At 44.4% G+C, this 18026-nt stretch overlaps 1 protein-coding gene across 1 annotated transcript; it reads right to left on the bottom strand.

The window, feature by feature from the left end:
• Positions 1 to 966: 966 nt before the first annotated feature.
• LOC101769533 (wall-associated receptor kinase 2-like) lies at positions 967 to 4736 on the bottom strand. Its single transcript, XM_022828641.1, has 4 exons — positions 3710 to 4736; positions 2514 to 3044; positions 2148 to 2300; positions 967 to 2063 (listed from the first exon to the last, which is right to left on the bottom strand). The coding sequence occupies exons 1-4, from the start codon at positions 4632 to 4634 to the stop codon at positions 967 to 969; spliced, it is 2706 nt and encodes a 901-aa protein (XP_022684376.1). The 5' UTR covers positions 4635 to 4736.
• Positions 4737 to 18026: the final 13290 nt, after the last annotated feature.

Consider the following 18026-nt stretch of genomic DNA (forward strand, 5'->3'; position numbering starts at 1 on the left):
GTTTCACACTAGATCAACCAGTTACACATCTTGATAGCATGATCTAATTTAAGTTTGATGCAAAAGTAGTGGAAGCCATAAGTTGAGGTTTTACCTCTTCCCCTCTTAGGCTACAAACACCCCTTTCCCCTCTTAAGCTACGAGCACCGATTCCTTACAGTGATAGCCATCTCATGGAATGTATTGCTTCATGTATCAACAATGGTTGGTACGAATATTCCGCACTCACAATGTTGCAGAAGACTAGAAATCTAACATACGACAAGCTAACCGGGGTTTTCCTTATGCAGAACAGTTGCATATGTAGTGTTTATTAGCTAGAGTGTACTTTTCAGATTAGCAAATGGAGTTCCGAAGTTTTCTGTTCAACACTTTTCGATACTGTCACATGAAAAGACATGCAACGGAAGAGTGGGGTTCCTATTGTCCTGATGCCGTCATGGCATCATGCCAGATCTTTGAGTTATGAGTGTCACTTCATAATAATCATGCTAATACTTTGCAAAAAGATGCCATAATATGTTGCAGCTTAAATCATATTCCGTATATCAGTCAGCGGTCTATGGAACCACCTATTAAGCTACAGGCAATTTGTACCCAATTGTTGCTGGACCGTTGATAACCACGACAGTTTTCTTATACAAGCTTATCTTTAGTACAGTAACTTATGTACAAATATAAAAAGTATACAATAGTCGCGGTCTACAATATAATGTACGCGTGAAATGCATCTATGTGATATAGTATCATCGAAAGGAAAGTAATATAATGTGAATCTTCAATAAAATACATGATACCTCAAATGCATTATATTCAACATCCAAGCAAGCCATCAGTTATCTTGCACAAATGTAATTAGCGTGGCAAAGATGCAAATTCTTGCTCCAAATTGTAGCACCCAGAACTCCCAGCATTGACAAGATCGATACGCCCATATAAGTTCTTATCTTGTGGGCATAACAAAGGCTATATATCTGCATCTTTTTCAGCTAAACCCTTTCTAAGTCTTTTTGTTCTTAGAAATTGCAACCTCATATCTACTTCTTTCATAGTCGGTCTGTCTCCTCCTTTGACCCTTAAGCATGCTTCTGTAAGTGAGGCGATTTCATTAATCTCTTCCTGGTCTGCCTCTTCCACAACTTGTTTATCCAGTATTTCTACAAGGGACCCTGCATGAAGTCCTTCAATGAAGTAATGTGATAGGCTTTGTTTAGCACCTAAATCATTGATAAAAATTGGCTTCTTCCTTATCAAAAGTTCAACAAGTATTACTCCAAAACTATATACATCACTCTTTTCAGTAAGCTGACCAGTATGATAGTACTCTGGGTCCAAGTAGCCGAATGTACCTTGGACAATCGTAACCACATGAGTCTCATCAAGCGAAATAGATCTTGAAGCACCAAAGTCTGAGACCTTTGTGGTGAAGTTGTCATCCAAGAGTATATTTGAAGACTTAACATCTCTGTGGAAAATTGTTATTGTAGCAGCTGAGTGTAGATAAGCAAGTGCCCCTGCTGCTTCCATTGCAATCCTAATGCGATCATCCCATGAAAGCAAGCATTTTACTGTAGTATCAGAGTGAAGAAGTTCATACATAGTGCCATTTGAAATGAACTCATAGACAAGCATGGGCACCTCATCTTCTAGGCAGCAACCAAACAGTTTCACCACATTACGATGGATGATTTGAGACAAAATAACAACCTCATTGATAAACTGGTCTATCTCTATTTGTTCCACTATTTTGGATTTTTTTATCGCCACCACACGTTGGTCAGATAAAATCCCTTTATAAACCGTGCCATGTCCTCCACGACCAAGAACACGAGTAGCATCAAAGTTGTTTGTTGCCTCCTCTAGTTCCTCCAATGAGAATATTTTAGTTTTGCTTGTGGTGCTTTCATCAGAGATCAATTGCTCCAATAGCAGGCCTTGATTTTTCTTGAAGTGTGCTCTTCTGATTCTCTTTTGGATGCCCCTTTTCCACTTATTGGCAAGTACGATTACACCCAATGCAATAATTATGGAGCCAATGCCACAACTGATTCCAATTGCAATACCTGTATGCATTCGCCATTCTTATGAAATCATACTAATGTTTATAAATTGCAATTGCAAGGTGCTGTTGTTTGCTTGACACTTACCCAAAATAAGATTCCGTTGCTTAGTTGATGTAACACACCGCTTCTTTGTCCAATCAAATTCTTTATTATGAGGGCACGGTGTGCACTTATAGGTCCCAGGAAAGTTTTGACATGTACCATTGCAGTAGTTTGGCAGGGAGCATTCATCAATATCTGTAGATAACTCATTCAATATATATATTAATGGTTCGGATCTATGCTTGCATTATTACTGAATTGATTTACTTTCCTTCTATTTTCAAGTACAAGCGATGTTAGTTCTGTACGCGTACCGAAGGAGAAGCCGGATGTACCTGTGCAGCCGGTTCTTTATAATATTTTGAAAAATGAGATGCTGTTCAAATATAGTTTAGGAGAGAAATATACCTGTACAATTGTTTTGCAGGTATGGATTTCCATGGAAGCCATCATTACACTTGCAGAGATACCCATAATTTGTTTTCCCTCGCCTGATATCTTGGCAGTTACTGTTGTGACTGATACACGCATAGTATTTCGGATTACTTTGCTTAGCTTGTTGACAAGTCAAGTTTGCAACAACCCACTTTATTACTATTTCATCTTCCCGTGAGAAATCATAAATACCATCCACAACCGACGACATATCATAAGAGTCCCGAAATCCGTCAGTACCATCATAGTTGGAATTGACTATCCTTTCCATGTTATTGTAGCTTGTGTCATTCAGCATGTTGCTAACAGTCAGAGACCCATCATCAAGTGATATACGAGTCACACGATATTGTGCGTACCGACGGTCAAGAACGGTGACATCACTTGTGCAGTTGAGTCGAAAGTTATCATTTGCATAACAACCTTCTTCAATCCCAAATGGGAACGGAATACTAATGTTCCCACATGATCTTGTACAGTTCTGTTTGGGCGTTGAATCGTAAGCTGCTTCATGACAAATAAATAAGGTGAGGAAGTAAGACTAAATCTAAAGAAATTAATAAGGCTGCTTTAGAAGAAAAAGATTCTTCTGCTTTCACAAGCTCTGTGAGACAATAAATATTTTCAAGCTGTAGCTAGCCATAAATTGCATGACAAGCCAAACTGCAGCGGCAAAAACATGAAGCAACTAGAAAATGAAGCTGTAGCTTGTACGTGGATGTTGCTAGCAACTAGAAAATGTGTAACATGCCGCAGCTTATCACAAGTGAAACAATAACCTTATTTTTTTTTATAGCAGCCGCACATTTGGTGTGGCAAAGGCAACCAAACGAGGTACTCCCTCCGTTCCAAATTATAAGTCATTCTAACTTTTTTAGAAAATTAAAGTATTTCAAATTTGACCAAATTTATACAATAAAGTACTAACATTCATGATACCAAATATGTACCATTAGTTTTTTCATTAAATATATTTTCATAGTATATCTATTCGGTGTCATAAACTTTTATGATCTTTTTTCTATAATTTTGGTCAAACATAAAATGATTTGACTCTTCAAGAAAATTAGAATGACTTATAATTTGGAACGGAGGGAGTAAATCTGGAACTATATATGCTGAATTATTTAAAATATCGTGAAAACAACCGGAAGCAACGAGGTATAGACCTTGGATGCAGCCATTTACGATGTAGGGGTTGCCTTTCCCGTAATAATTGGGGCATGAGCAACTGTAGCCTCGTCCATATTGTAGATCTTGGCAGTTGCTTTCATTATTACAAGCATAACTATCCTTATTCACTCGGGCACGTTCACAATTTGGTTGGTCCGTGATGGCGATCTGAATTCTTGTATCTTCAACATTGCTCATGTTTACCCAACTCGATTTAAGATCACCCAAAACGAAGCTATAATCCCGTGGTAGTAAAACCTTGACATCATTTAGTTGTGCTCTTGTACGGTTGCGGCGGACGAGTTTAACCATAAAGGCTGGCAGGTCCCTCGTCAACTCGATGTAGCAGCAGCCAATCCCATCACGACAGGAGCCGAAAACATTTGCCCTCTCCGTGGTCCGGTCATCTGCGCATATGCTCATGCAAGAACCAATGAGGTCAGTCCAGTTATTACCGAACATGTAGACTTCGAGACCGCATCCAACGACATACAAACCATAGTTACTTTCACTGATAACAGGGCCACCATCAGGGGTACCCCAGGACATGCTGTACGTGTCCACACCTTGCCCCATGGTGACGTTAAAACCAACAGCAGAAGCAGAAGCCATATTGCCGCCGACGTGTATAGAAGTGATCTGAGTGGTACTGTTTCTCAAGAAGAGCCTAGGAGGACGAGCTGTCTGGTTGCAGGTCAGCTCGAAGCCTTGCCGGAAGCAACCAGAGCCTATCCCGAAGGGATAGGAGATTTCGACATCCCCGCAGTGGGTGGGGCAGCTAATCAAGGAGCCATTGGAAGGGATATGCAGGATGCCGTTGCTGCTAGCGTCTCCATGGACGGCCGTGGCCAGCGCTCGCGGAACAGCGGCCAAGCAGGCGAGCACAACACACATGCCAACTAGAACTCCGGCGGAGGACATCGTTGTATATATGGGTGACCTGTGTGTTTGTGTATCTGTGGCTGGTGTTGGGATCGGTGGGTAACAAAATGAGAGGCAGCTTGTGGCAATGTGCACTGTCTACACCATATATACTATTGTTATCCTGAGACTGCACAAGCAGTAGAGGGGTTTGTGCTGTTAATCCAAGGAGGAAGTGAGTATGGAATTCCAGGGGCAGCAGTCCCATCAGATGTTACGGTCGTCGCTGGGGCCAAAAAAATACAAGACTCGCCAATAACCTGCGTTGTTGACTTGCTGGTCCACGCTTATTGCTGACGGGCCATGTGTTTCGATCTGATATCTTCTCACTTCATCAATAGGACCGGAGTAAAGATATCCCTGTCATCCTAAGCTAAACGTTCTGGTTAACTCACTACGGGAAACAGAAGCTTTGCCGAGTGCCTCGGGCACTCGGCAAAGGCCTAAAAACACTCGGCAAAGGCTTTGCCGAGTGTAACACTCGGCAAAGAGCACACGGTAAATTTTGTGTCGGCAAAGACTAGTTTGCCGAGTGTCAAAACTCGAGCACTCGGCAAACATTTTGCCGACGGCCAAAAAACACTCGGCGAAAAGATGTACTCGGCAAAATGCGCGCTGACGGCGTCGGGGTAACGGCGGGTTTGCCGAGTGCCTGCCGGGGGGGAGTGGGCAAAGGCCGGGTCTTTGCCGAGTGCCAACACTCGGCAAAGACCAGACCTTTGCCGAGTGTCACGGACTGGGCACTCGGCAAACCCGGTTTGTTTGCCGTGTGCCACGTCCCGGGCACTCGGCAAAGCCGGCCCCCTTTGCCGAGTGCCTCGCGCCTAGCACTCGGCAAACAAGCTTTCCTACACCTGGGAAATGCCCCTTTGCCGAGTGTTAAGGCCAAAACACTCGGCAAAGGCCCCTCTTTGCCGAGTGTTACACTCGGCAAAGTGACCAGAACCCCCCTTTTTCGACATTTTGCCACGTATAACGGACCCCTCTCAATTCACAATACACATATCACAGGCATTTGTAATAAACAACCACATGGATAATTCACAACCACAGGCATAATTCATAAACACCACAGGTATAATTCAACATAAGCACGAAATAATCCTATTGACGCCGGATTTCGTCACTGGTAAAATTGGCGTCAAGAAGAGAGGGAATTGGAAAAACACAGTTGGGAATCGGCCGAATGGTGCTACAGTACGAGATCGGCCGATGACTTCTGTCTCGCTTCGGGTCGAGCGTGCCGGGTTCCCAATCGGTTGCCTCTTGCCGATAAGGGATCGGCCGATTAGGAGGTTGGGTTAATTGGGCCTGTATGGGCTTGGAAAGGAATAGAAGGATAAAGGGGAGATCAGCCCATGAAGAGTATAATAACCAACCTAGCACGAATCGTGCTTGTAAATATTCGTTTTCTATTTGAATTAGGGATAGAATTCTAGTCAGTTAAGGAGTCATCTGTACGGGGCTATAAATAGCTACCTTTGTAAATCTGTAATCATCAACAAATCAATACAATCAACTACTTTTTCCACGTACTTACTTTCAAGCAGGCGACTTCGCCAAATACTTTCTCTTTTTCACGAGTTCGTGCGAGTTGGCAAGGCTGCATCAACTTGATCTCTGGCCAATCTTGTAAGTTCCGTTTACCGAATACACTCTAAGCTTTAACTTCGGGTGTATCGCTGTTGTTTCGTTTAGATTTATTCACTAGTTATCGATATTTACTAGAATCATAGGCTTTACCTATCTTTCTAGTTCTATCACCAGTTTTCCAGCTAGGAATCGGTGGTTTCAGCTCTCTTTACATTCTGTTATTAAATTCATCTATTTCATATTGCCGATTAGATCTATTCCTAGTGTTGTTATCATAGCATTGTGCCGATTACTCCAGTAGTTTTCTATCTACAAGGCTACAGTGATCGGCTGTCTTATAGCCGATTTCTTTATTACGGCAAATCGGCCGATTCGCTGATAAGCTCTCTCGAGATCGGAAATTTAGCCGATCAAGATTTCTAGATCTGACACGTATTCTTCCTTGCCAATCAACAGGTCAGATTGGCTGGCACGCCGCGCAAACCGCACCAGGGCAATCACCCGAACAGGAGTTAAGCAGATTCTCCCAGGTTGTGTGTCGGACGCTGGGATTCGGTTGACCGATTTCTAGCGCCAACACACTTTTGGCACGCCCGGTGGGACAAGTACAACCGCCACCATGTCGAAAGCTGCTGAAGTCTCTGAAGATAACGTCATCGAGGTGACGGAAGCATATCTAAAGGACGACCAGAAGGAAGAACTGGATAAGCATACGGCACAATTCCGGAAAGCTTGCCTACAGTCTTTCAGTCGCTCCAGAAGCAGGGAGACTATCAAGAAGACTCCGTTTCCAACTCCACGCCAGATCACAATTTCTGAGGACTCGGACAAGATGGCCCACATGGTCCAACAGTCCGCTTATCACACCTTCATTGATCAGTCCCCGGTACTTTCAAATACGGTGTACAACGCCGTTGTCAACTCCTTCGCTGGTGGGATACCTCAAGGATACAGGGGACCGGCATATACTCAGCCGATTCCACCAAACCAGAGTTATTTGAATTCGGTTTCTCAGCCGATCCAATTTTCTGTCGGGGGTTCAGGTGCTTCCTCATCATCAGCTCCTATGGGGTATAACTCCATCCAATTGTCCTCTGCACCATTCCCTCCAGTTAGCCCATCACCCTAGGGGGCACCATCAGCCACGGCCGGTCAGAATCAATCGGCCAGTCAAGGAAGCCCTCCATTCCAGGCGTCTTTCCAAGCGGCCATTCGGCCGACCGTGCTGCCATACCAGCCTGTCGCACCAGAGATGAATAAAACAGCAGAGCTCATGCTGTATGATGAAACAAGTGGCTCATTCAAACAGCTGATTTTCAATACACAGCCGGCTTTCACTCAGGTGCCACCTACTTTCACTCAGCATCAGGCTATTCCACCTCCGGTATACCAGCACGTGCCAATACCTCAGCCAACGGTTCACCAGCAACAGCCGGATTGGTCGGCGCGTATTGCGGAAGTGATTCAGGAACAATTCGGTTTAAAGCCGAAAGTACAAACTTACACCTACAGGATACCATACCCGTCTACATATGACCTACTGCCGTTTCCCCATCGGTATAAAGTTCCTGACTTCACCAAGTTCTCGGGGATGGATGATACTTCAACCGTGGAGCACGTGAATAGATTCATCATCCAATGCGGAGAAGCAGCTACGCAAGATGCTCTACGGGTGCGGTTGTTCTCATCATCTTTGTCTGGTTCGGCCTTTCAGTGGTTCACGACATTGCCGCCAAACTCGATTATCACGTGGGCCGATTTAGAAAGACAGTTCCACAAATACTTCTACACCGGGGTGCATGAGATGAAGCTGTCCGATTTGACCAGCCTCAGGCAGAGAAGTGACGAGCCGATATCCTCATATGTACAGAGGTTTCGGGAAATCAGGAACAAGTGCTATTCCCTGGCTCTAAATGACGCGCAGCTGGCCGATATAGCTTTTCAAGGCCTTCTGCCCCACATCAAAGAAAAATACGCCTCACAGGAGTTCGAGAGTTTAAGCCAAATCGTCCACCGACTGTCTGGACAGGAGGTACGTTCTTTCGATCCACGGAGGAATTTCCAGAAAAAAGTGGCGTTCCTGGAAGAGATGGAGAACGAGGAAGACGTTGAGGTCGGGCTTGCGGAATGGGTTAAGGGAAAGAAGCCAATATCATGCCCGTTCGGTAAAAAGGAACCAGAGGCATTCGGTTTTGACACAACAAAGGCCGATAAAATCTTTGACCTTCTCCTCCAGGAAGGGCAAATAAAGCTCTCGTCATATCATACAATACCTTCTGCCGAACAACTAAAAAAGATGAAATATTGCAAGTGGCACAACGCCACATCCCATGATACTAATGAGTGCAAAATCTTCAGGCAGCAGATACAGTCAGCCATTGAGCAAGGCAGGCTTAAATTTGAAGTGCCGACAAAATCGGCCAAACCAATGAAGATCGACCAGCACCCCTTTCCCACCAACATGGTCGATACGGGGAAGAATTCACTCCAAACAAAGGTGCTGACGTCCGAATCGGCTAAAAAGAGTGGCACCGTCGACCCCAGAAATCAAGCTACGCCTGAAGATGTCAAGGGGAAGCGGCGGATGGAGGACGACGATGGCGAATCGGAAGAGCCACGCATAACTTCCCAGTTCCTGCTCCAGAAATACCATGTAATAAGTGCCATTTAAAGTAATGAAGTGACCATGAAAAATTCAGAAAGAAATCCAAAAGAAAGAGAAAGAAAAATGGCAAAAAGATCAAATTCGGCCAAATTTTAACCGAAATTTGAATTTCAAATTTGAAATTCATAAAAATTTGTCCAACATGTGGAATACAAGTATGAGATTATTTGGAATTTAGGGATCAAAGACTTGGAGCTAAATTAGTGCCAAATATTATAAAAGAAGCAGAGAAAGAAAAAGAAAAAGAAGATTGCCGTTTACTGTTTCTCGTCCGACAATAGGGTTCAGCGAAAACAGCTCCAGAGTCCACTTTCAAAATTCGTTTCTGAAGAATTTTTCCAACAAGTGCACTAGAACAGCTACATTATATTGAAGTATGCATCTTGGACTACAATAATCATGTGTTGTTGGCCAGGAACAGTAAAAGGAAGGGAGTCAAATTCCAGCTCAAAGTCAGCACAAAATCACAAATGACTGAAAACTCTGAATTTTAGCTAAGTCTGAAGAACAGCAATGCAACAACTTGGAGCTTGAATTCAGAATTATTTAGATCCAAAGAGATACTTGTTCATGAGCAAAATGGAGCTTTGGGACATAATAGAACATGTTTATGAGGAAGTTGGAGTGACAAAACAAGATTTAAGTCCTTAATTTGGTTCCCAAAGTAGAATTAACATCACTGTCAACTGACGAACTAAATTTACAATTCAGTCGACATTCAAAACCAAACCGAGCAAAACTTCAAAAATTCAGACGATCCGATGTTTATCTCAAGCTAATGCCAAAAGAAAAGATGGAGGTCTTGAGTTTATCTCCAAGTTCTGTTAAAGCACGAGAGGCCGTCGGATCAAGGATCAATCGTTAGCCGCTTCTGAAGATCACGGGCGCCAGAGGACGATGACAGAGCTGCAAGACGTGTCGCCGCCGCCGTCGTCGGTCGACCGCCAGGGCAACTAGCTAGGCCACCTCCTCACCACGCAAGCCTACGGGTAGGCCACGGTGTCGTCCATGCGAAGGGTTAAACGCTTGAATGTTTACTGTTCCCGCGCCACCGATTCACTGCTTCCCCTTTTTACCGCCGCCCGCTCTCCTCTGTCAAACTTCACCGCCACGCAAAATTCCACCGCCCCGTCTCGCCTCCCGTCGATTCCTCTCGCCTACTCCTCCACGGACACCCCAGCTACACCCCAGACCAGTTGTTGTCCAACATCCATGCCAAAGTAACCGTGCTCGCCGTTGCTTCTGTCCGCCGCCATCGCGCCGCCCGCTCACGGTGAGAACCCCCTCGCGCTGTCTCTCTTCCTTCTTGAGTAGTCGTAGTCGAGTCCTTGGGGTCCTAGTATGGTGTCGGGGTAGTCGTTTGAGTAGGTTGTGCCGTAGTCGCGAGTAGCCACGGCCGGCCGAGGGAGTCGCCGCCCGTCGCCGTGGAGGAGGTAGCTCTGGTCGTCTCCAGGGGAGCTGTCGCCGCGCACGAGGTCGTGCAGGTTTAGGGTTGGTGTCATCGCCTAGACTCGCCGCCGGGAGGGTGCCGGCCGGCGAGCCGCGCCGCCCCCTGTCTCGGTCACGTTTTGGCGGGAGGTAGGGGACAACTCTGAAGCTAGGGCCCGCGCGTCAGTGGGAGGGGAAGGAGGCGCGGCTGTAGAAAGCAGGCCGAGCGCGGTCGGTTGCTGGGCCGCAACCCTGAGGCCCAGTAACGCGCGCGCACGGTTCGGCTAATAAAAAGAAAAGGGCCGGCATGTCGCCACGGCCCAGTGAAGCCGGCTGATGTTGCGGAGAAAAGAAGGAAGAAGGAAAGAGGCCATGGGCCGGTGCTGGGCTGCCAAAGAAGAAAGAAAAGAAAAATCGGCCCACGGAGCCCATCGGGAAGAAGGATAGGGCCGGCGGGTAGAGTGTATAGGAGAGGTGGGGTCCGCGTCGTGGGGCCCAGTGTTTCGTGAGAGAGGGTAGCACGGGGGTGAGTAAGAAAAGTTTTTCCGGGGGAATTTCGGGAAAAGTTAGATTTCTTTAGCAAAATAATCCATTTAAATTTGTTTTACACCATTTTAATCACAGAAATTTGTAGGAGTATCCAAAATTAGTGAAACCAATTTTGTTAGGCTTGTTTTATTTTCCTTTATGCATTAAAATTTTTACACCCTAGGAAAATAATAAAAATTTAGGTATTTATTTAATGCCTTCCTTTTAAGGTAATTAAATAAATACTTAATATTTATAAAATGTATAAAAACATGAATAATACTTTATCAATCACAAATAACTCTTTACCCATAGGAAATTAGATTTTCAAGTTAGAAATTATTTACCACCTTTATCAAAAATTAAAAGCTATAGGAAGGGTTAAATAAGAAAAATAAAAATATAGGTTAATCTTTTTAGATTTCTTCTGTGTGTTGGCTTACAACTTTATCATGATAAGTCGTATAGTCCTTGTTGGCTTGCAACTTTATCATGAAGGAAAGTTGTATAGTCTGTTATTCAAAAATTTTGCATTCTAACCCCTGCATGTATGTGCCGTAGATCCAGAAGCACCGGAAGAGGATTACTGGGAATTTTCAGAAGGACCCTTGGAGACCGACGAGGTGTTTGAATTTATCCCCTGTGAAGCGAATCCGTCGGCGTCTACTAGTCTTTTTAACGATCAAGGCAAGCCCCGGTGCATGTATACCTATCTATTTTGGAGTCGTTATTTCATGTGACTAGGTATAGGTTATTTGGTTATTGGATGCACTAAGTCTAGGAGTTGCTTGAAACCTATTCTTGTGTATAATCATACCTTGTTTTAAGGACATCTTTGCCACTTGTTCAAACCTTAGAAAACAACCCAAGTCTAGAATTGCTTACTTGCTTACATGCTTGGTTTACCAACCTTAAGGAAAACTCTTAAGTCATACATGTTGCTTATGAAGGATAGTCTGGAATATGAAAACGGACAGAAGCTAGAGATGTAGTTCTGTCTGCTAGATTAATCTGGTTAAGGCCCGATCGTTGTCTTAACCGCGGATCAAGTGATAACATCTGATCACTTACTGGGTATGGGACCAGTAAAGCCCAGTAGATTAGTAAATTCTATGATCAGGAATGCTTCGTACCCGCATTTGACGTGCTGGAGATTGGCAGGGGTGTAGCCTGAAACTCACATGGAGATCAGGCCAGACGTGGGGTCCCATGTGGGGGTGCATCCCTGGGTCCGGGTAGTTGTATTCCTAATCATTGACTTTACTAATCGAGAGGTTGTTAGTACGACCTGGATAGTCGTATGATGCTGGTGATCAGGGTACTCTCCTGCAGGATGTAATTAGATCCGGATCGCCGCAATTCTCGGTCATGAATGCACTTGATCACTGTTGAGCATCGTAGTATAAACTCATGTGATATAAATTCTCCCGTTGCCAAGTACTGTATGACTTAACCGTTATGATTGTTTTACTTATGTTCTCATCTAGAATGGTTAGGTAATGACTTAACTAAAATAAAAGATAAAACTAAGGCCTCACTCGTAGTAAGCTTTTTCGGCAAAACCGTGTCAACCAAGCACACCCAAAGGCTGACATGCTTTCCAAAGAAAAACTATTATATTGGTTAGTCGGGTAAGACTTGCTGAGTACCCCGTACTCAGGGTTTTCCCCTTGTGGTTATCTTTCAGAAGCTCCACCGGAAGCTACCGAGGAGGAGACCCCGAAGACCTAGAGTATTGACCTGAGTCTCACAATACTCTAGAAAACAGTTTATCGACGCATCTTCTCCTGAACTGTTTATGTTTAAATCTTAGAGCTTGTCTAACTCTGCATCACTAAGTTTGTCTCAACTTAAGTCTTGTAATAACTCGTACCTCTTAATTATGTATGTAAAAATGTAATGTTTGTTGATATTATCCCATCGCGGATATTATCCTGATGTATGGTTATGAGACACGCTGTGGATCCTTCGAGGAGTCCTAGGGACACTCGACGGACTACCGGACTTACGCTGTTTTAGGTGCGTTTCGGATAATTGCTGAATCGACAGCAATTAGGCGCACTTAAACCAGCTTAAGTTGGGCGGTTCCGCCACAGCTGGTATCAGAGCCGTAGGTTGGGATAATCAACAAATATTACCTTTTAAAATGATGAGACTCTATTTTAAAATAATAAAAACAAGAGTTATAGGTGGCAGTAGTGTTAACGGGTTGATTGTTTTGCAGATGCTAACTGTTTGCTGCGTGTCGCTAGTATTCGGTAGTTATTATTAGGGAGAGATTACGATGCCACCAATTTTTCTATGAGTGTGTATATGAGTCTGAAAGTACGTAGGAATCATTGCATCATAATTGCATTGCATGTTTAAAAACTTTTGGGTTTGGTGAGTGCCGCTAGACCTGACCTCGTTTCTTTTTATAGGATGTTCGAAGAAGGTTATACGGATAGGGATGGGTGGACCCGTGGTCGTTATCTGGACAAACCAGGGTTCGTGCAGTTACTCTGGAAGACACTGCAAGAGTTGGGTTTTCATAATCCCCCAGAGTATTATTGGAGAAAGGAAGATACCGGCCATAAGCAGTATTGCACAGTGTATGTGCATATCCCAGATGATGATACCCGACCTAATTGGCGGTTGGAGGAAGTAATGGAATCGAGTTTCGAATTCCATGATACTATAGAAAGGGCAGCCATGACAGCTCTTACTGAGCTGTGTGAGAATCATAAGGTGGAAATAGGATCGAGCTCTGCTCGATTCTATCCAATCAAGCATCAAGATGACGGGATATGGAAGCGGAGGATCAAAGCCTTGAAGAACACATCTCGTGTGGAGCATGATGTGTTGGTAGCTGCTGCTTCTGACTACATGACCGCTATGTACAATCTACATCAAGCTTGTATCCGGGAGTATTACAATCAGAGACAGAAGAACGAAGATACTAGAATGGAAGCAATGGGTGCCCGGTATGACAAGGAAATGTACAAGAAGGCAGCAATGGCAAGGGAGCACGAGATGGAGAAGGCAATGCGAGAGCAGTCCAGGCGGATTGAGGACTATGAAGAAAAACTTCGAGCGCTACAGGGGTTTATCGAAGCAAGTCGAAGCATGGCGGATAGAGCAAGAGAAGAAGCTGAATCCAATGTCCATAGGCTGGAGGCGGAGAGATTTCAGCAGCTAGACGAGATTCTATCACTTCGTCTAGCCCTGGAAGAAATGCAAGCTCAAGCACCGGCGCAAAATATGATCAATGTTCCACCACCTCCCCCACCAGAAGAGCCTCAACCACAGAACCCGGAGGAAGCAGATCAACTAGTGCCTGTGATAGAAATGGAGGAAGCCCCAGCGCCACTGGCAGAACCTGAAATAGATTTATATGCTCACGAGAATCTGGAAGGCTTTGATGTGGATATGGTAGATGATCAGGGCGAAGTCCCTATGGGCAATCAACAGTTTGCGTGGGCCAATGCCAATGCCGATGGACTAGACCCTCAGGGCTATGGTCCCATGCAGCAGTGGGGAGAAGAAGAACAGGAAGGCGAAGAAGAAGAGGAGCCAGAAGAGATGGAAGGAAATTCTGGAATTAGCACCTCTGACACTTCTCGCACTTGGAGTGACTACAGACCGGAGTCCGGAAGCGAAAATTCTATCAATCAAGCTCCACCTGTTGCTCCCCCAGGGCAAACTCTGATGACCGTGGACCAAGACGTCCTGCAAGAAGCCATGGCACGACTGGGATTAAATGCCGAAGAACTAGGCATTTTCCCTTATGATGGTTGAAACGAACTTGGTTGAAAATGTTGTAATATATTCGTGTAAGATATGGGTGATGGACAAGTGGCACTAAGGGGTTTTGTAAATATTAACTCCTAGGCATGTAATATAAATAAATATGTACATGAGTATGGTTTGTGTGTGAGCATGCTGTAATGTGTGATATGTTAGTATGCAGAGAGTTGCTGATAAAAATGCACTGTAGATATTAATATCTTGTTACTCTTGGCAGCATGACGGATCCCAGAGAACCCCGAGCTTCAGGTTCCGGAGGACAGGAAGAGGATTTACCCAGAGCACCTACATTGGCTGATGCAATAGCCAGTTTAATGAATTCCGGGGCAGAGCAAGCCCGCTTACTCCAGATGATAGTACAGAACACCGGCAACGGTGGACGTAGAAGAGAGCCGAAGCAGGGGGTGTCCTACACCCAATTTCTGGAAACACGTCCCCCAGTCTTCTTAAAAGCTGAGCATCCTTTGGAGGCTAATGAGTGGCTTCAGGCCATGGAGCAGAAATTTCGAGTAATTCCCCAATGTACTGCCGTTCAGAAGGCCGAGTTTGCGGGGCTTCAGCTTCAGGGTCCCGCAGCAACTTGGTGGACCAGTCATCTGGCCAGGCAGCCAGTGGGGAGGGAAGTCACATGGGAAGATTTTAAGGAAGCCTTTCGGACGCAGTTTATACCCGAGGGCGTCATGAGAATGAAGCTAGAACAGTTCTTGGGACTGCAACAAGGAACTCGCAGTATTCTAGCATATACCAATGAGTTCGATCATCTAGCACAATATGCTCCAGAGCATGTTAATACTGAAACCAGAAAGAGGGATTGTTATCTCCGGGGGCTTAATATAAGAATGCAGGAAAAGTTATCCACCTGCACGTTCGCTGATTATAGTTCCGCGGTAAGTACAGCTATTACCGCAGAAGAAAAGATGAAAGCATTGGATGAAACATTAAAAAAAGAAGAAGCATTAAAGAGGAAAGCTGTTCCTTCTGGAAATTTTGGAAATGCTCCTCAGAGGATGAGGATGGTATATAGAGGTCCTCCCCGACCCATGTATCGTCCTTCATTCCAGCAACGACCATTCCAGTCCTGGAATGCCAGAGCTCCCAGTGTTGCCCCTCGTCCTGGAACTGCACCATTTTTCGGGTTTCGCAACCCTACTCCTTTAGGAACCCCACAGGTTTGTTTCAACTGTGGGAAGCCAGGACATTTCGCCCGAGACTGTCGTTTTCCCAAAATTGGGGGAAACGCGAACTTAAAAGCTCAGACCTCGGGCCAGGGCACTGGACAAAAGTTTGTCCGTCGCAAGTTTGTCAACACCAAGACAGGACAGGCTCACTATATGACTGTAGAAGAAATTCCAGAAGGAGAGCCAATCCTAGCAGGTATGTACCTTGTTAACAATTATCCTGCTATGGTTTTGTTTGATTCCGGTGCATCGCATACTTTTATAAGTAAAGAGTTTGTTACACAACATCAACTAGAAATTCATACCTTAGAGGTCAAATATGCTATTCAAGCTACGGGTGCCACGCAATATACCAATCAAGTAGCTCGCAATGTGATTTTAAACCTAGAAGGAAATAAAGTGGGAGCTTATCCTTTAATTCTGGAAGATCAAGGAATAGATGTTATTTTGGGGGTAAATTGGATGAAAGCACATGAAGTTCAAATTAATGTGGTTACACGGGTTGTTAGCCTGAAGGATAACCAAGGCCACTCTTTCGAACTCCAATTACCCGTTCAACCTTGTTTGGACCAAATGGTCAAAAAGACTAGAGCAGTAACTCTAGAATCTATTCCTGTCGTTAATGAGTTCCTAGATGTATTTCCAGAAGATTTGCCTGGGCTACCGCCTGACAGAGCGGTAGAATTCACTATTGAATTAGAACCCGGCACAGCTCCTATCTCTAGAAGACCGTATCGAATGCCACCTAAAGAGCTAGCAGAATTAAAAACACAACTTCAAGAACTGTTGGATAAGGGTTTCGTCCGACCCAGTACTTCACCATGGGGCTGTCCAGCCCTGTTTGTTAAGAAGAAGGATGGTACCTTAAGGCTATGTGTGGATTACCGTCCCTTGAATGCGGTAACCATCAAAAACAAGTATCCACTGCCACGGATTGACTTGTTGTTCGACCAGTTGTCTGGAGCTAAAGTCTTTTCAAAAATCGACCTTCGGTCAGGGTACCACCAGATTAAGATAAAACCCGAGGACATACCAAAAACAGCCTTTTCCACCCGATATGGACTATATGAGTATTTGGTTATGTCTTTCGGATTGACAAATGCCCTAGCGCATTTTATGTATCTCATGAATTCAGTATTTATGCCGGAACTGGACAAATTTGTGGTTGTCTTTATAGACGATATCCTTGTCTTTTCTAAAAATGAAGAGGAACATGCGCAACATTTGCGCATTGTTCTGAATAGACTCCGGGAACACCAGTTATATGCCAAGTTTAGTAAGTGTGAATTTTGGCTAAAGAAAGTTCCATTCCTTGGGCACATACTGTCCGAAAAAGGAATTGAAGTAGATCCCGGAAAAGTCAAGGATATATTGGATTGGAAATCGCCAACTTCTGTTCATGAAGTAAGGAGCTTCTTGGGAATGGCTGGTTATTACTGTAGATTCATTCCCAATTTCTCTAAGGTTTCTAAACCAATCACCGAATTATTAAAGAAGGACATGAAATTTGAATGGAAACCTGAGTGTGAGGAATCCTTCCAAGTCTTAAAGAGATTATTGACTACAGCCCCAGTACTAGCTCAACCTGACATAGAGAAACCATTTGATGTATACTGCGATGCCTCGGGAACAGGCATCGGGTGTGTTCTAATGCAAGAAGGCAGGGTTATTGCTTATGCTTCTCGCCAGTTGAAGCGTCATGAAGAGCATTACCCTACTCATGACTTAGAGCTTGCTGCCGTAGTGCATGCACTAAAGATATGGCGACACTATCTTTTAGGTAGTGAATGTCGTATCTTTACTGATCACAAGAGCTTGAAATATATCTTCACACAGATGGATTTAAACATGAGACAAAGACGGTGGTTGGAATTGATTAAAGACTATAAACTAGAGATTCACTACCATCCTGGTAAAGCTAATGTGGTGGCCGACGCCTTGAGCAGAAAGGCCCAATGCCACTGCACGACCATCCAGTCTAACTTGAAGACCCTGTGCGAAGAAATGGGAGAATTAAGTTTGGAAATAGTAAAACAAGGTACCCTCCAGAATGTTATGGTTCAAGATACCCTAAAAGAAAGAATCATAACAGCCCAAAAAGAAGACCCATGGATTAAAGCACTTTATCAGCAAAAAGCTAAGGGGAAGATTCCTGAACTTAATCAAGAAGAAGACGGAGGACTATATTTCAAGAACAGGATAGTAATTTCGGAA

The sequence above is a fragment of the Setaria italica genome, chromosome I (genome assembly GCF_000263155.2).
Source record: "Setaria italica strain Yugu1 chromosome I, Setaria_italica_v2.0, whole genome shotgun sequence".
Classification (NCBI taxonomy): Eukaryota; Viridiplantae; Streptophyta; class Magnoliopsida; order Poales; family Poaceae; genus Setaria; species Setaria italica.

Coding starts and splice junctions, on each gene's coding strand:
- LOC101769533 (XM_022828641.1), bottom strand. CDS start 4,634: ATGTCCTCCGCCGGAGTTCTAGTTGGCATGTGTGTTGTGCTCGCCTGC. Junction 3,045..3,709: donor CGTAAATGGCTGCATCCAAG/GTCTATACCTCG, acceptor GTCATGAAGCAG/CTTACGATTCAACGCCCAAA. Junction 2,301..2,513: donor CCTGCAAAACAATTGTACAG/GTATATTTCTCT, acceptor AGTTATCTACAG/ATATTGATGAATGCTCCCTG.